Source organism: Cygnus olor, chromosome 1 (assembly GCF_009769625.2).
Source record: "Cygnus olor isolate bCygOlo1 chromosome 1, bCygOlo1.pri.v2, whole genome shotgun sequence".
In the NCBI taxonomy this organism is placed as follows: domain Eukaryota; kingdom Metazoa; phylum Chordata; class Aves; order Anseriformes; family Anatidae; genus Cygnus; species Cygnus olor.
Window position 1 is genome coordinate 195554398 of NC_049169.1, and position 19977 is coordinate 195574374.

At 35.0% G+C, this 19977-nt stretch overlaps 1 protein-coding gene across 3 annotated transcripts in view; it reads right to left on the reverse strand.

Moving 5' to 3' along the window:
* CNTN5 (contactin 5) overlaps positions 1-19977 on the reverse strand; it is a 670764-nt gene that overhangs the window by 21663 nt on the left and 629124 nt on the right. For all 3 annotated transcript variants that reach the window (XM_040544184.1, XM_040544185.1, XM_040544186.1), the window contains 4 exons: positions 16749-16907; positions 16146-16295; positions 6323-6393; positions 3448-3682 (listed from right to left, as the gene is read on the reverse strand). In XM_040544184.1, coding sequence (XP_040400118.1) covers positions 3448-3682; positions 6323-6393; positions 16146-16295; positions 16749-16907 — 615 coding nt within the window. The remainder of the gene's footprint in view (positions 1-3447; positions 3683-6322; positions 6394-16145; positions 16296-16748; positions 16908-19977) is intronic.

The window sequence follows — 19977 nt, forward strand, 5'->3', positions numbered from 1 at the left end:
GCATCAGACCTGTATATTGCAACCCTTCTTCTGACAAGCAGCCTAACTTGCTGTGTTGTGTGCCTCTTTCTGTTATCAAGTGTCCACCTATTGAAGGCTTAGCCTTGTCTTTCCTTGGTGTTGGAATGTGTTTACTCTGTCCTTCCGTTCTGTCCTCTTATTGCAGATAATTGTGCATCCTTTTTTTTTTTTTTTTTTTTTTTTTTCCCTTTCCTGCATCCTCCGTCTGTCATCCTCATTCCCCTTCAGAACTTGTCCCTGGCTCTCCTGTCATCTCTTTTTCTTCACTAAAATATCTGACCTCTCTTTTCCTTCTTCTCTCCTTGATTGTTTGCTTGCTTTCGTTTCTAAGGTCTCCAGGAGAGACTCACTGCTTCAAATTTTTCCACTATATTACACTGTCATTTTCAGAGGATCATATTTTATTTTATTTTTATTTATTTTTTCCCTTCCTGCTAAAACCCAGGAATTTTTGTGTGACCTCCTTCAGCAGGCTCTAATTTTTTGTTTGTTTGTTTGTTTGTTTTTTCCTTCTCCATTCTGTTTTCTACTCCTGCATTACATTCATCTACATCTTTAGGTCCTGGATAGTCTCTCCCATGAGCTGTATATAGGTGATGTTTCCTATAAGGTCAAAAAGTGAATGAAGGGGAAGAAAAGTTTTAAAGCATCTATAACCAGCCAAAGTTTTCTGCCTTCAACTTTGACTTACCACTTTCATTGCTATGATGTGACCATTGGTATCATATGGTCTGCAAAGTATCTGACTTAAAGTGATTAACCCTTCCAAGTACTTATGAAAAAACTCAGTATTTTGCTCTTGTTTGCTGTGTTTCTTTATTCACTGGTGGATGTTTTTTTAAGCTTTTTACCTCCATTAGAGAAACTGTCGGGTCAGTCAGTTGTGCTTACACAGGGGAACATCTTACTTGATACCATCCACAAGGCTGCTTACACAAATCAGAGCCACCACAAATGGGCTCTGACAATATGCAGTAGGTGATAATTTGCAGGTAGATATACAATATAGGCAATATACAGTTACAGTCATACAGAAAAGATAGATGCATGCATTTTTCATAAATTAAATTTCTTCCTTGTCCAGAACCTGTCCTGTGCAAACTTGTGCTTTTTTTTTTTTTTTTTTTTTTTTGGGGGGGGGGTCTTTTTTTTTTCTTTTTTCCCCTCATGTGTTCAGTATACAAAAACACTTCCTTAGACAAATTTGTTATGCCACTAAACTGCTCTAGATCCATCTGGGGGAATCTTTTTATATATGATGTAAAGTTTCCTTAACTTTTAATAATTTTGTCCTATACTTTTATTCTATGTGTTTACAGAGCGGTGAATTGAGTATGTGATGAAAAGCAAGTAAGCTAAGGGTTTTCTGTCTCAGCCCTAGGATCATAATATATTGTACTGTCAATCTTTATTTAATATCTCCTTTTCAATAGAAATCCTTGAGAAAATGTGCTCACAGTTGTTTAACTTTTGGATTGTGAAAGTCAATGCCTCTTTCAAAACCAGTTTATTTATTTATTTATGTTTCATAGCAAACTAAGACATCTATTGTCCTCTTTCTCTATATTGCCTGGAACTTAACTGTCATAAACTGTTTCATTGCTTCTTTACATTTTCAGTATATCACCTAGTGTTATTCCGGGAAAAAAAAAGAAAAAAAAAAGCTTTTTTATATATTAATTTTGCACTGTATTGTCATAGCATACCATGTTTTTCTCCTCAAATATAAGTCTAAGAAAGTAGCCCACAGAGCTCTTCCAAAGCAAAGACTAATGTATCGACACGTGCAGAAATTGAATTAGGAAAGCTATGATCAGTAGGTACGTGTAAACAGTTGCATTGTAACAAGATCAGTTGTTTTCTAGATGTATTCTCTAGTACCATAGGAAGAAAGTTAATTTTAATAATTCTGTTCAGGTCATTTGCAAAGTTCGTAATTTTAAAAAAATGTTTGAAATATTGATATTACTGATTATTCCATTTCTGATCTTGCCCAAGAAACAAGTGAAGGACTATTTATTACAATTCAGTGTTCCATTTTTGCTGATAGATTTTGCTTTAAAAAAAATCCAATAAAGTTTTGCTTCCTTTATTTTTTAAAAATATTTTTTTTATTAAACTTTCTGATTAGAGTATGAAATTGTTAAATAATAAAAGCATTATCATTAGTTTCACAGCATCATTTTCCATTGAGGAACAAGGAAGTCAAACGTAAAAATGTTCTGGTTGATTTGGGCAATTTTTACATTTTCAAATATAATTGTTTTTATAATAATATGAATATTTGGTAATGATGATCCAAACAGTGGAACATAAACAGATTACTGAAAATGCTTTTAGCAAACAAGCAATTCCAACCTCTATAATTACTGTGAGAGAATAGTAGTTGATGATCTTTGCTACACTATAGCTTCAAAATTACACATTTATTATGGGTTATTATGGAATAATGTTTACTGTTTTCCAGCTTCACTTGAAAAACCATTATCTTCGTTCTACAGTTTTGTAGTGATAATATTAAATTCCACCAGTTTCCACTGATTCCTTGCTGATTTTATTCTCTTAACAGTAGACAGTGGGATAATTCTTAAAGGTAGTACTACTGAAGAAGAGTGGGACCATACCGTTTCCAGCAACGGAGCTTCTCAGAATATTTATGTGGACAACATTTGCTTATGTTTCATTTGTATGGAAATTTACATATGTTGGCTTCTGTCAGTACAGAACAATTTATTTTACTAGTACAAATAAGTCTTTTCTCACAAAATACTTTTGAGAGTTATATGAAGTTCACCTCACAGCAATTTTCCAGAAATACTTTCCATTTGTTCTTCTGAACTATTCATATAATTTTCATTGAATATTTGGCCATTAAGATAAAGACGTAACATTTTATACTAATGAACCAAAAAAGACAGGAAACGGTAGAAAAAATGAATAAAAATAAGAACAGAATTGCATTCTATGCACTTTCAGTATCCATTAACCAGGAAATGAACATACCTAAGTGAAGATACTTTGTTTTTGAACCGTTGTCTGATTAGCCCATCAAAAAGTTATCATGAACCTCAGAAACATTAGAAAATATGAGCCTTTCTTTGTTCAGTTTTTTAGAGTAACCCAGCTTACAGCTTACAGTTAAGAATACAGACTTCACGTTACAGATGAAGCTTCATTAAAACTTTTTTTTTTTTTTTTTTTTTTTGGGTTAGGATTGACTTGGCTTCTTAAACTTTTTCACTTGCTTTCTGGGTAACCCTAAGAAACTGGTTCACCTCCTTCTCTGCAAAACCTGAAGAATTATACTTAACACTTCTGCACAAAATTTTGAAATATATGGTTGAAAAGCATATCGAATGACATATGAATATAAAAATACCTTGATATAGATAAAAATATAAAAATTTTACTGTACATTGAACTGACCTCCTTCAGCTGAGCAGATGACAACAATAGGGCTGAAGGGACCATCTCCTTTGTTATTGTAAACACCAACTTTCACCTCAAAAGGAGTCAGAGGTGGCACACTTTCATCTCTGTAGATGAACTTTGAGGCATCTGAAGATGTCACCATCTTTTCCTTCCAACCACGTGTTCCATTGGGTCTGAAGGCTACAATATAACCAAATCCTTCTCCATTCTGAAACTCTTCTGATACTGGCTAAAAAATAAAGTTCCGATAATAGTCAGATGTGGTTTTACCAATTTAGAAAGCAATCACTCAGTGAATGAGTGTCAGGGTGGTACCTTACAGTTGCATTATATATATATACATATATATATACGATTTTACTTGTCACGCCTGAGAACACATAGGGACAATTGCTTCTGAGAAGGTACCTTTTAAGAGAGTTTCTTCACCTAATGGCCATAGTTAGGTCATTGTCCCAGGACTGAATAAGTTCTTTAGGCTTAGAAAGATGTTTCTTCTATTCTTCTCACTTTCTGGTTAATGTTTTAACCAGTGGTATGTTAATGGAAAAATCCCTCCAACTGGACTTTTTAAAAATATAGAGCAACATATTGTTAAGGACTCCTAAAATATGATGTGAATTACTACAATGGGACTTCTTTTTTAAGTTGCCAGCCTGTTTAATTTCTGTATCCAAATGGGGTGTCGAGTGCTAGTGATTTAATTCTGGGGTTCAATTTGAGAGTTAGAATATGATGTAATAAATGTAGTTGTTCTAACTCTCAAACTGAAAGTCTTGAAAAAAAAATCTCATTTACTTTTCCCATCTCAGAGGATCTGTGAAATTAGCCACTTAAATTGGGACACATCTGCCATAACCAGGCAGACAGCAAAGGGATTTATCTACTGAGAGGCTGAGCACTGCAAAAGCTAAATCTTAAATGTCCAGCTCAAGGAGTGGAATTTTTCATGCTAATTTACTGCCTATATTTGTTATAAAGTCAATGGACTAGGTTAGGCATTAGATTATGTTTAACAGCTGTCAGCATATTAAGCCTGTGGGAAATGAGAAAAAAAAAAGAAAAAAAAAAAAGGTGACTAAACTCCATCTCTTGAAGTGCCCATCTTAGATTTGCAGCTAATGAACATGTGAATCAGAGCAGAGACACAGGGGACACAGAGTCCTCTTCCCTCCATATTGTAAGTGAATGTCTCATCACCAGGCACCTCACTTGCAGAGGCTATTTTCTACCCAGCTTTCTGAAGCTGTGCACTGCTCATCAAAGGGAAAATAAAAATAAATATATCCTAAAGTAGAGGAGGCAAAAACAAGACAGCCTTTCTAAGTGGTTTCAGTTGGAAAAGAAGAGCTTTAGATCTCTGCAATATTTCTGGGTTTGGCAGTAGATAGTCACTAATCATGGTTTATGATTCACACAGATGAAATGCCATTTTATTATCCTAATAAGATTAATGACTATGCGGTTTACAAGGTATGTGAAACAATAGTGTGCTGGAAGTATCAGATTTAGGAAGAACAGCACTAAGTGTTGATGGAAACAATGAGTTCATCAGAAATGTTCGGGAAGAATTGACACCTGCTTTATTGGTAATTTGCATCCCTTAGCTATAAAAGAATGTCACAAATACATCAAAAAAAAAATATATATATATTTTTTTTCAAGAAGTATCAAAGTTTACTGAAAGTTATGTTATGACATTTGCTAATTCTTAACTATCTGTACTACAGGATGGGATACCCTGAATGCATCTCAGTTTTCTTTTGGAAGACTTTGACCTTTGACAGAGAGGGGAGATACGACACAATCCTGTAGTGCCCAACTCTTAGGAAACACCATAAACACACTTAATATGAGTACTACATACTGATATATCATATTAGGGACTGGAATTAGGCTAGTTTACATCAGATACAGTTCTAGACACCTGAGATTATAGTTTGGGATTCTGTGAATTTTCTCCAAGTTGGAGAGATACTGCTGCTAATAGTCCTAAAATTATAAGCAATCTGAAATCAAAGCAGTCTCAGGTAGCTGGTGTTGGGGAATACAGAGGCACCAAGAGAGGGCATCCTCTTCACATGTCCCCAGATTTGTCACTTTAAGAAGATAGCCAGAATTCTGTGTGTGTCTTATCGTATGAATCATTCCTAAAGGTGGCTAGGCTAAAACTTCCTTTCATTAAAACTCCCTATCTTTATTTGACGTATATATATATATACATAGGTATATATAGATATATATACACACATACATACATATATATTTAATCACGGCTGAAACTCTTCATGATGAATCTAAAAGTTTTGAAAACTCCTCAAGAAAGCTTCTGCTCTGTGTTATTTATTATTATCAGAGAAAACAACTTTCACTCCTCCAATTGCCCATTGCATTGGTGATACATGTGTTGCATCTTGTGTCACAAATATCTTCTCAAAGTAAAGGTTTATTTTAGTTCTTTAGTATTTTATTTTTATGAAATATTTCAAAATTTATTCTTTCTTAATTTAAATTTAAATATAGTTATAATGGTTTCCTCTGGAAGAGGAAATTAGCTATTATTTTATCTGTGTAGCATTCACGTAAGATCCAAGAAAGTCAAGCCAACCTCAGCGATAAATCTGGAATAAAAGACTGATGAATTAGGAGAACTTTGGAGCTGCCACTAAGGAGGGCAGATTTACCATAGTGTCCTCAAACTACATGAAAATGCACATCACTTTGAAACTTTAAAACATATTTAAAGAACACTATTTTGTATTCACATCTTTCCAATATTTGCTGTGATGAAACCCCAGTACAGTGCTGTTTACTTTGCCCTCAAAGAAGTCAACATGAAACAAGACTTTTAATCAGAAAAGTCCCTTACCTCCCATGCTATTACTAATTCATGTCGTCTTCCACTTCTGCCACTTACATTAGCTGGAGGTGTCTTTGGAACTGTGAGCAAAAAGGAAAATAAATAAAATCAGAATGCCCAAGTTATTGAAGTTTTCCCCATAGTAATAAGCTGCTGCAGAAGACATGAGGCAACATGTTAAATCAGAACAGAAATAACAAACACAGCACACTGTAGTAAAGAAATTTTTCTCAAGCTTCATTTCAAAGAATTCCATAATCGAGTGATTGTAACTCAAAGAAAGCATAAGCTGAGAAGAAAACTAATATTGAAATAAAAAGTTACTTAAACATTATTTCTTCTGCAGCTTAGTCAAAATTTCAGTGTATATATCATCTGAGAGAGAAAACAGGAATTATTAACAATTGTACTTTTTCAAAAAAACAATTCAAAAATGAAATGCCAGGGAACCCAATATTTTTCAAGTTTCAGGTAAAATTTTAGGAATTAATTTCAACATTTTCCCAGGTCATTAATGATTTAGAATATTTTTATTCTTTTAAATATCTTCTGGTATGCATTATCAATTTTCAGAGATTTTAAGTTTACCATTCTTAAACAGCCCTTATTATTTCTTGTAAAATATTGGAAACAGTACTACCTTCAGGTCTTTAAAAACTGAGGCCACCTATAAGTTATCCTCATCTTTAAGACTTCAAAAATCTTAGTTGTACCATTGGAGTTGTATACTGTCTTCTCTTATTTAGTACACCTAATGGAGCTCCAAAAATGACTAATGCCTTGAGTTTATTAACCGTGAGCATGTAGTACTTACATTCTTTTTTTAATTAAACATGTTCTAAGATATAAACTTCCTATTTTCTTCCTTACAGCAGTACATAGATCATTGGTAGAAATGTACTGTGTGGCATTTAACTGTTAAGGCCTTATTGCATGCTATTGAACTCATCTTTTGAGTAGCGGTGTGCCTTTGAACTATACAAAGAAAAATACATTTAAATGCATGTACACAGTCCTCTCTATTTCCCATGTTGATCATTAACAGCTTAAGTTCAATGAAAGTGCAGTTGTTACTAGATCCTGGGAGTTCACATAAAACTTCAGAATTAATCTATGTAGTGTCTTTTTGAACTCTGATCTCCCTTTTAAAGAACATAATCTTACTTCTGTTTTGTGTTTATTTTTTTTTCCTCATAAGTAATGCAATCCCATGGAGTTTATGAATTGCTTCTGATTTCCACTATTGAAAATGTAGTAAGAGTGAGAAATTAGTTATGCATACATTTCTAAAATTAAATTTTTGCACTGTTACTTGTGGCTCTAACCAGAGCGATAAGGGAAATTTCTAATCTGTGAAAATTTCTCCAATAAATCTGTATTCATCTGGCAAACATAGTACCTGTCATTTTTCTTCCTTCCTTCCTTCCTACCTGATAAATGATATCTTTCATAGTTATTCTTTGTGGAAAGCTCTTAACTTATGTGTAATCTGATGATTGAATTGCCTTGCAGTTTAACTTTAGCTATTGGTAAACAAGCTATCCAGTCTAAGCATGTAGTCCAGGGTCAATCTCCAGTGAATGCAGAGCTTTGGGGTGATCCATCCCATTTGAAGATAGCTGTCTAAGCAACGGGAAGGATATATCTCATTCTACTGACTGGAGCCATAAACAAAGTTAAACTAAAACCCAGTCTTTACATGGTGAAATTTTAATAAAATGTCCCCTTCAGAGACAGAATTATACCGTATTGAATTGTGAGGAATTGCCCTCTGGCAAAATAATAAAAAAAGAACAAAAACTGTGCTATACTGGGACGATTGTTCAACAGAGATGTGGATAAACAACCATCTGTCAGTTAACTAACATGCAAAAACTAGCCATCTCTAATGGAGCATATTTAAACTAAGTTCAGCACCCATTTTTTGTTGCCTTTCTGAGATTTTTTTTTTTTTTTGTTAAGTTTTAAAGATGAATGTACTGTTTATGTAAATACCACATTATTGATTGGAGACAATGCTATATTCCTCTGAAGCAACAAATGTGATGGACTTATTTAACCAGCAGTGTCCTCTTTCTAGAGTTTTCCTGTTAATAAGTTTGCAGATTGAAGCCCTATTTAAATGAATAAGCATTAAAAGAATAAAACTGTCAAAAAGATGAATTTCTTTTGCACCAAACTAAAATGTACATTCACACAGCAAAACTCTCTAAAATGAATAACTGTTAAAAGAATAAATGTATCAAAGGAATAAATTTCCTCTGCACTGCACTAAAGCAGATTATTTACAGTTAGAGGAGAACATTTTAAAATGAGTTAAGTGAAGAAAACTATTAAAACATTTTTGCCAGGCCTTGAGGTTATATATTATCAACCATTTCAGCAACATCACTTTCATATCAGTTTTATATCTGAATTTTCTCACTCATAACCTGTTTATTACCATGCAATTAGTGAATTCCCAATCTTCAAGTTGTTAATTTTCAGCAATGACACACATGGAGAAACACTTGCACCAAAAATACAAATGTGATACCTGCGCTTGGTTCCCAGACACAGGGTCTGTATTCCCAGGGGACAATAACATAACGATATCTTTTCTTAGTGCCTATCAAGGCTAAGAAATTTAGCATCGTGTCTTCTGAATAAATACAACCCCAAGTAGCAGCAAGGATCTCTTTGCTGTGCTAATTCATCTAATTTAATAAGATGAAAGAATTCCACCTATGGGGAAATGAATCGCTTCTTGGCTTAACACTGGTCCTTTGGATCATCAAATGTGATTATGCTTTGCTTGATTGTATGTCTTCAATTCTGCTCAAAGTGTTCTCATTAGCCCCTTCGTTGATTACCTAGTATTGCTCATCTCCCATTTTAGTCTTAGACTGTAAGCTCCTTGGGATCAGATCAGCTGTTACTTTCTTTTGGTTCTTCAGCTAATGGTAGGGTTGAAAGCTAAAAGTTGGGTCTCTGCATTGTCCTGGTGATGCAATCAACAAAAAATACTGAAAGCAATGTTCTGAAAGTTTGGCAGACAGAGACTAAATGTGGTTCACAGTAAATGTGGGTCTCAGTGGTTATATGCTGGCACACATTGACATTTAAACCTTCACTTAAGTCAAGCAAACAAAATTCTGGAAACTGCCAAAATTAACAGCTTGATTTAAACTTAAACAGTAATTTATGGTGCTTAAATTAGATTTGGGGTTCAGAGTTTTAAAAATCCCTCTCTCTTCACTCTGAGCAGCTGCTTATTTTTCTGTTCTTTTACTGAAAAATACATATTCTAGTAAAGATAAACCTCTTCAGAGATTTTGTCTACTCACTTTGGGGCAAAATATTGAAAATGATTAAATATTTGGTGAAACATTTCAATTTTTATTTTAAAAAGTATAATTTAAAATTTGCATCATTTTTATTCAAAAAATAGAAAAATAAAAACTGTAAACAGAAATGAGAATATTTTGCCAAATTGTCGGAGATTTTTATTTTTTTCATAAATTATGATTTTATTTCCAATTTTCTAAAGGATGCCAGGAAAATTTTGAATTTATTTAAAATCAGTTTTCTTCTCCCCTGTTTTTACTTAAGTGGGTGAATTGAAAACATCTTTTTCACTCCTCGAGCTATAGGTTCCTTTACTTGTAGAAAAGAAAATAAAGCGTCACATTGAACCTGGAAAAGCTGAAAGTACTTGAAAAACAGTTCATCCACTTTTTCACATTTCAGTCTTACAAAGATTTTTTTTTTAATGTTGTTCCTGAATAAATAATTAATCATTTTAAAGTGGTTCCTTTCTTTGTTTGCTTGTTTTTCAAAGAAATGTTGAGTGGCTTTTTTCAATTTTGTGTGTTTCAATTTTGTTGTTAGCATAAACAGAAATGACAGATTTTTAATTTTGTGGTGTATTTTAATTTTGTGTAGAACAACAGTATTTGGCAGCCAAGATTATAATTAATTATAGTATTGTAGAAACATGTAACTAGATTTAGTCCCTATCATTTACTATTGCAATATGAATAGGTGAGATAGAGGGAAGACAAAGAGAAGCAAGAGCCTCACGATCCTCCTATTATTCAGAGTAAGAAGTGCTTAACATGAGCTGCCCAAACTGACACAGAAGGTTCTGATAAACAACTGACTCCAGACTTTCCAATTCCCAGCTCTATGTTTTCTTCAAAATCAAAAAAAAATCTTTTTTTTCATTCTGTTTGGATTCTATATCAATGAAGATATTTTCTACATGGATTTTATTTTATTTTTTTTGTATAAATTCTGAAATAAAGCAAAAAAAAAAAAAACAAAAAAAACAAATTGATATTGCTACACTATCTGGGGAGATGAGTTATTAAACTTGGCTTTAGTCCTTAAGAAAATGTTTGCTCAAGGTGTAGTTACTATTTATTTCTTTCAAAGCTGCTTATATCTTTTAAGATACAGATATAGTCTGAAAAAAAAGTACTAGCTGTGGAAAAGGTATGGTGGGGATAAAAAGGGTTTGTCACCAGCATGACAGAACTTCCTAATGTGAAGACCAAAGCAACAACACATTCAAAGTTTTTTTTCTTAGTTACTTTCCTTTATATAAATATATATGTGTGTGTGTGTACACACCTGGGAAACAGAGAGATGTTAAGTGAAAACCTTTGCTACATGTTAAAGGCTGGCCCTCAATTTTCACACTCCCAGGGAAACATCTCGTCTGTTCAGGACTGAGATGTAAAATGTGCCAGCATCTCTGAAGCAGATGAAGAACTGTATTCAGCTACTGGAAATGTCCCAACTGGCTTCAAGATCTGCATTTCTGTTGTTCTCATTTTCTTCTGTATTTTTAATGTGTGTAATTTAGTAGAAGATAGGATTCAGTTCTGTCCGCTGATAACAGTGTCATACATGGCTGCAGGATTCACTCTGAATAGTCTCCAGATTGCTATACATGGGTCTGAAATCTCAAATGCTGCAACATTCTGCCAAAGAACCAATTCCTTAGCTTTCCTGATATGTTTTCTAATAATACGTATATTTGGACTCTTTGTCAATATAATGCATATGGGTTTGGGCCTGCAATATTACATGTTAGTAGCCTATTGGTTTCAAATATACCCATGCAGTCAATGATTATTGTCTAGTTTATCTTCTCCTTTTGTTTTCCCCTGTGGAGACATTTTCTACAAAGGGTTCAGTTGCCCAAGTAATCGTCTAATGATACAGACAGAGCAGGCAATTCATTTTTCTCTAGAAACAAAAATAGTTATAATAATGGGAAAAAATGAAACTTGTTTTGTACAGGTCTCAAATATAAAAAAACACCACCAGCAAAAGAAATCCCCTAGAACAAACCCAGTCTAAAACATATTATTGCCAGGACACATTTTTTTTTTTTTTTTTTTTGTGGTATGAGGTGAATAAATATTAGCTGAGAGTAAGCGTGACCTAATGAAAGATAAGGACTTATTAAAAATAAATCCTGTGTACAATCTGCTACTAATTGAGTGCATTATATTGTTACCTCATAAAATCAAGTTTTCATGCCTGATTAGCAGGTTAAACTTTCATTCTACTCAATTTCTCTCTCCCCATGTTTCCCCATGAATAGATAATGTAATTGATGCTTTGCCCCAGGCTTCAAATGCCCAACTGCCATAGTGGAATGCCAGACATGTCTGAATTCATGTTATTGGCTCTTTTCACCTTGTGGACCTGTAAAATATCTATCAAGGCTAGAAGTGACAGAAATGCAGCAGCTGGCTATAAGTTAGATGTGCCAGAAAATTGCAGAATTATCCATTCCAATGAAAGTAGCTATGAAAAGCAATCATGTTAACTAAATATAAACTAAGTAACAAGATTAAGGTTTAATTAGAAAATTAAAGCAAGTGGAAACCTGTTTATTATTCTGTTGATTTCCTTACACCACCCCAAGCATTGCTTCCATGGGTATTTTTACATAACGGAATTGTATAAAATGTTGTTACTATCTAGGGGAAGAAGTGATAAAATAAGTGAGGTGTGGGGAGAGAAAAAGATTTTAGTCTCCAGCCAGATTAGCTGATGCCATTAAATTACAGATGCTGATTTCCATTTAAGTATAAAATAATAGCAGCAGAATCACACATTTGCTACCTCTGTGGGTTGTCTACACAGCTATCATTCAGCCCTGTAGATCATGACTCTCCTCTGTGCACAAGCCTCAGTCACCATCTCCTCTGGGAGACTAGATTCTTGTATTTTTTTTTTTTTTTCCAGTGCAGCTTGCCTCTTTTACTTGTAGGGCACGTCTAATATCACTGCAAAGAGCCACCTTACTCTGCTAGGTCGTGAGAAGGGAGGTTGATGACATGTTCTTGCTAAAGGATAATGTCCTTCCACATGCACTTCTATTTAGAATTCAGATCTATGATATTAGAACTGCAGCCCATGTTAGCAGAGGTGTTCCCTTGAAGCTTTCAGATCAAAAATGAGGAACAGAGACATTCTGAAAAACAATATGTTACTGGGTAGCACACTAAGATAGATATTAATGTGCTAATTTGGAAAATTATATATGAAACCTAGTGAAATCTTATGCTAGCTTTCCTGTCTCTTTGACTTTGGTATCTAAAAACAACCCCAAGGATGATGATTCACATGATTGCTGAAGGAGATATATCAGAGAACAGAGCTAAACAGACAAGACTGAGGTCCCAAGGCATGTGCTGGACTTCAGGAATATCTGGAGATCAGGAAAAAGTGACTGCCTGAATGAAGCAGATCATGAAGCCTCTGGCATTTCAAGAATGCCATAAAAATTATAAGCAGCATGCTATTTTGCAAAGAATTACATGTGTAACAGTTTTTGTTGTTGTTTTTAATTGTTTCTGGTTTAAAGCAGTCTATTGTGTTATTGTTTTTACTTTACAACCCTTTGAAGGTTCCAACAAATTGGAAAGTTATGTCTTATTGTTTTTTATTGTAAATACTGTCTTCTCACTGCCTGTATAGAATGAAACAAGAAAACAGTTAAATCTGTCTTTTATATAGGTAATAACAAAACAAAACAAAACCACAAAACCAAAACTATTCACAACAAAAAGAGAAACCAAAGGGTTTCATTGAAGAAAGTTATTTTGAAATTGAGGTGACGACAACCAACTTCTGCTGTACCACACTGTGCTAAACAGGCACACCAATAAATTCAACTTGAATTTCTCTGAAGGCTGTTAAGTTGTTTTACTGGCACCTGTCTGGAATTCAATGTCACACTACAAAACGCTCCCTTCTAACATGACACTTATGCAGCTGTAACTCTGGTAACAAAAATGTGTTTCTAACTGGAAAGCCGAAAGTGCAGGTAAACTCTGAGTGTGGTCTTTTCCTATTTGAAATAATGTGTTCTAAAATCTTCTTGATTTTTAATTCAAAAACTGCATTATTATTGTCTATAACGCTGTTTGTCAGGAAGAGTCCCATGTACGTGATATATATATATAGGCACTCACAGATTAAATACATCTGGTGGATTAAAATCTTGAACCATGTTTTGAAAATCAAGGAACGTATTCATAAATCTGCAAGAACAAAATACCAGGGGTGCAACCTACTACAGGATAAACTTTTTCCAGAATATCTATGTCCTTTCTAATATACACCACCTGAACAAACAGAGAAGTAGTTCAAACATTTGGGTCCAGTAATATTCTCGGCCAATGCTGCATATAGTTCTAAATCATGGAAAGAATAGTGGTGGGGGTGGGGGAATAAGTTTATTTATTTTTTTAATCATTTGACATGAATATGGCTTATGTTTTTTTTTTTTTAGATTTCATTTTCCCTTTCTTACTTTTCTCCTAACAAAGTATGCAGAATCTGAAACTTCTGTGATACAGTTACTGAGTTTCACACTGAGGGCAACTTGCAGAAGTTTAGGGGGAGAACTGGAAAAGAAGCATCCTTCAACATGCATGAATGGGAATCAGATGACTTCAGTGCAGTTCTGTCATTGCATCTATATTACCAGCCAACAGCTATGAAGTTATTTAAAGAAGAAAAAATAAATGTCTTATTAAAACTGAAGACAGATCTGTTTTAATAAGACATACTTATTTTCTTTTCTTTAAACAACTGCATAGTTGTTACCTGGTAACACTACATCCAGTTTTGGATGCCAGAGAATGAGAAAGACATTGGTCAGCTAGGGAGAGTTTAAGGGTGGGACTGAGATGGTGAAGGCTGTAGCTCTTGCTCTTTGAGGAGAGGCAGGAGGAGCTGGGCTTGGTCAGCCTGGAGCAGAGACAGCTTCAGGGATTGAACAGCAGCCCCAACGCCTACATGGAGGTCAATGTGATGGAAATGGTGCTGGGATTTCCACAGTGGTACAGGGTGGGAAGGAAAGAGACAGCGGTCATAAGCTGAAATAGGGTCAGTTCTGACTGAATATATTGGAAAAAAAAAAAAAAAGAAGAAATCCTAATTAGAGTAAAGAAGCACTTGCACAAAGAGGATGTGCAGTCTCCATCCTTGGAAGTTTTAAAGACCAGTCAAAGCTCTGAGCAACCTGGTCTGAAGTCCATTTTTCCAGCTTTGAACAGGAAGATGGAATAGGGGCACCCTGAGTTCCCTTCCAGCCTCAACTATTTTGTTGATTCTGTGGTTCGAAGAAATCAGCCTGAATAGTCTGATGTGAATGTTTTTGAGTGGTTATACATAGATGTATGAACTAGGGAGCTGAGGCAACAAGATTAACATATCTTAAAAGAGAAAGATTTTTATTTCAGAATAAGAGACATAAATATATTGTGGCATTGCCACTTTTAATTTTTATAATCTCCCCTAATGAGAAGACAGAAGACGGGGCAATGCAACTGACATATTCATCTGGAGTGTTTACAACTATAAAATCTGTTATGCTTTCAGTTTAAGCGGAATCTTTGAATTTGGCGCTCATCTATTCTGTATGTTTAATAAGCTACTTTCAAATTATTCAGCTGAGGGAAAATGAAAACAAAACCAAACTTCTCTAGGCCTCCTAAATAATAGAGGCATGCAACTAGCAATGGAGCATAATCTGAGAGTGTCCTGAGGTGGATTTCTGTTCTGAGGCTTTGTTCAAACCATGACTCTGTCTCTTTCTGCCTCCTGAAATGTGTTTCTCTTTGTCTGCCTAGTGATTTTTCTCAGATTCCCAGTCTTCAAACACCACTTGTTTGCTCCCTTCATTCTGACTAAGTTGCTGTCAGTGATTCCAAACTTTCAGAGACCATTGGAATTTTCAAGAGACACAAACAGCATATACAATATTCTTCTCTGGACTCCCACAGTACCATCCCAGTCAGAAATTTAATGACATTTCTTCAAATGCACTAACGATTCATGGTAGAATATGCATGATCATGAAACATGTCGAGTATGTGGTAAATAAAGCAGCTTCCCATGGATTCACTACCTGCTGAAAAAAAGGTTTCAGTGTACCTTTAAGGGGAGAAGTTATGAGGAGTAGGGGGGAAGAGGCTGCTTGGGAGCACTTGTGTGAAGGGACTGGGAAGTAGCCTGCAATTGAAGATCAGTGAATGCCCGTGAGAGGCTAAGCAGCAAAGGCTTAAGAGTAAGTTGAAGAGTAAGGCAACCTGGAAGAAGTAAGACAGCAGGGAATGGGGTTATTTGGAATTTCTGTAAATTAAACAATACTCCTGTAAATAAAACAAACTGTTCTCCATTACAAAAAATATCACCTTTGCACAATTATATCTCAATCCAGAGATGTGTGCCAGTGAGAAGAGAATTGCACTATAATTACATTAAAATAGTTCTTGTTGCTGGTAGCCTTGGAAAATTAACCTTTATATTCTCTGCTTACCTGCTTCATTGGTTCTGATCATGCGGGATGGTGCACTTGGATCTCCAGTCCCAATTTTGTTGGTTGCTACAACTCTAAATTCATACTCCACCCAAGGGTTCAGTTCAACAGCCATAGCAGATTCCATGTCTCCACTTATCACATCAGGAACTGCAGACAGTAAAGAAATGGATAGGCTGCTCAGAAACATGAAGCTCACATTAAATGTTTCAATAGGAAGTGTTTATTTTTATTATTATTTTTATTTTAATTTATATATATATATATATATATATATATATGGCCTTTAGAAATGAAAGATATTGAGGGTTTGTCAGAAATCACAGTTAGATTTTTGACACTGTGGTACTCCCAAAAAGACAAAGATTGAAGGTTAGTGGGAAGAGCTTTCTGCTTGTTCACAGATGCATCATGCAAGTATCTTTGTGCTGTCCTTTCCGAGATGTTGCTAAGTAACATGAAAGGAAAAAAAATAATAGTCGGTGCTTTTAATTTATCATTGTTCTCTTAAGAGTATCTGTTCCTGCAGATGCTGCTGATTATTATTGTCATGTGGCAGGAGTTTTGAACAGCCTACTTGTACTATTTTAAAGTTTTTCTCACCTGTTTTTACTGTCTGCCAGCCAAGAGAAAATGGACTGCGTGCTTGCAAGTTGTAGAGGGAGATTGGGCTGTGATTGTCTGCTCCAGGGCTCCAGGAGAGAGTTGCTGTGGTGTCTGTAATTTCCTCCACTATTACAACCCCTGGGGGACCAGGAGGACCTAGAGTAAAGTGGAATAATCAAACAGAACACACCATCATTGCAACTGAACAGTAATAATACAGGAGACATATTCTGTAGGGAGTTCATGAAATGCAAGGGTTAAAATGCACACTACTACAACATGGTGATAGCTTATTTCCAAAATTTCTACTGACAAATTGTGATATTGTTTCTACTTTTTAAATGTTGTGTAGGTGAGAAGCAATTAACTTATCAAAGTAACAGCAGAAGAACTAGAAATAGAAGCAGATTTCTAAAAAAATCCTCAGCTATAATTGTTCTGATCCTAAAATTAAAGGAAAAAAAAAAAAAACAATCTTTAAGTAGCATCCAGGCTAGATTGAACACTCACAGTAACATCTCTTTGTGAGAAATATCATCAGGAGAGACAAATAATGATCAAAATGAAGCAATGTCAGATATGTTTCTTGAGGAGCAAATAAGATTGCTATTAACTGAGTTATAAGAATATGACATGCGTCCTGTTCTCAGATTCACCCATTCAAGGAAACAATCTCGATTACTACCCTTCTAAGCCCAGAGCCACATATTCTTAAGATTGATATTTACTATGATTCCATTGAAAACAACAACAAAAAAACCCTCCAACAATTTCTCATTTGAGAAATTAGAGGATTATTTTTTTCCACTTAACTATGCCAAATGAGAAAATGCTAATCATCAGTTGCATAAGCCATGTGATTACTCCAATAAGTAAGTTATCTGGTAACAAACATGACTTTGGAATGAAAAATGTGCCTATAACTTCTATCTTACCCCACATTTTCTTCTTTAATTTTTCCTGATATTGGTACTACTGATGTTTGAAAACACTGTATGTTTGCATTTGCCAAATTAAATTGGAGGCAAGGTTCCCCCAATTCAGAATCCTTTTCCACAGCTGCTGTAAACAGATGTTTAGGGGAAAGAGCACATCTCTGTCATGGTCAAATGCAGAATTAAAAATCTCTCTTGTGGTTTCTTATATTCTAAAGCTAAACAAGTTCAGAAGGACAGGACTTAATACTTTTTAATACTACTTAATTAAAATATTAATATCATTAATAACTGTAATTAATTACGAGAAAATGTGGATATTTTTGGCATACAATTCTTTCCCATGTTTCAGTTTTTGGAGGCTGAAGTTCTGCTTCTGCAGGAAAGGTGATGACGGAAAAAACTTTTTTTTTTTTTTTTTTTTTTTTTTTTTTTTTAGTAGGAAGCAATGCTGGATACACTTCTGTGAGAGCCTGAAGCTCTTTGCATGTATCAGACTTTCCCCTAGAGTTACAGTGGAACAGATCTGCTGGACACCTCCGCTCCTGTCTATCCTAACAGTGAGCCATTATGAGAGGCGTGGTCCTACTAGAGCTCAGCAGCTGCAGATAAGAGAGAAAACACTCAAGTCTGGTTCCACCATTTGATGTTGTGGTTGTAGCCATTGCATGTAGTACATTAGTGAATGTAGTACATTACTGAACTCAGTTATTTTTTGTTTGTTTGTTTTTTGTCTGTGTATGTGTGCACTATTCCATGCAACCAAATCTCTAAATCTTTTGCTGGCTAGAAACTTAGTCCGTAAGTAAAAAACAATTTGTATGAATATGAAAGGCTAAAGAAAACCCCATTAATTGAAAGGCTTCCCCCTCCCCCCCTTCATATTTTGCAGCTGCAAACAATTTTCCACAGGTATTCCTTCAACAAAAGTGTGTTTACATGAACTATGACAACAATGCATTCAGAATTTTCTAGTAGTTCAACTCAGTATTCTCAGAGAGGAAGAGGCATTGATTCCTTTAAATAACAAAGCAAACTACACTATTCACTTTCCTCTGTTTGCCTGACAATGATCTACTAGTGACAAATTGACACCAAAATATTGGAAAGTTATAGCATTTATAGGAATAAAGGCAACAAAATAAACAATACAGTTGTCTTTCTAAAATGTTTGTATACAATTCAGTAAAGTTCAGTGTTACGGATGTATGAGGGAGCAAGACTTTCTGAAATACATGTTCACAGGAGACCAGGATACTGCAGTGGGCTATGGGAAAAAAAAGAGGCTTTCCACCCTGAATGGTGGTGACCAGCTTCTGTGGCTCATAGTGCCAGGAGTCTGTCCTCTTCCCTTGCCCTTCTTGCTCAGCAGTCCTGACATCACTGCTGTCAATGTCTTTCATCTCCCGTCTGGGATAAGATGGTGCCACCCCTTGGACCCCTTGTGACTCTTGGGCTTCTGGAGTACCTCATTTGCAGTTGAAAGGTCTTGATTTCCTTCCTGGGAGAAAGCAGGGCAGAAAACTGTGTCCTGTGCACCCCTCCCTTTCTGCCATGTATTTGCTGTTCTTTGGTGGAAAGCACCAGGTCAGACCTTTGTCTCAGAATAGTAAGTCCTGGGGCTAATTTAATAAAACAGGGTGGTCTTCAGTCTTTATCATCTATTGTTTCAGGCTATCTGTTGATGTAGGAAAATACTAGTGAAATTTTTATTTGTAGCCATGAGGGAAAGTTTAAAGGAAAGCTTAGATCCTGATGCAATCATATGCTTTTACTGATTTGGAGCCCTAGGCCCAGAATTATATCATGGTCCCAAGCACAAACAAAATTAAGGGAAAATATTTTAGTACTTTTCCTCTATGAAAATATTTCTTCCATGCACAATGAATATTTTTAAAGAGTTTCTAGCCACTGCATTATAGGAAAAAGAACAAGATTCTTGTGCATATAAAAATATCTAAAATATATTTATGCAGATGTCTCCTGCTAAATTCTCAATATATTTTGTTGTAGGAGTTCTCTCATGGTTTTTTAAACCTTTTAAATGCATTCCTAGTCATGATAATGTGTCATTATGCTTTCTGAGGTGCTCTTACACAGTCTGCAGGATGACTGCTAAAAAGCATTTCCATTTCCAACAGCAGGCATTCTTGAAAGCAGATTAATAAGGGACAAAAGCCTCTGTGATGACAAATGTATGACAGTTAGCCAGGACCTGAGTGCTATGCAGATGTCACTCATTTTTGTAGAAATCTCATTAAATTTTATGCTTGGATGTAATCATTCATGGT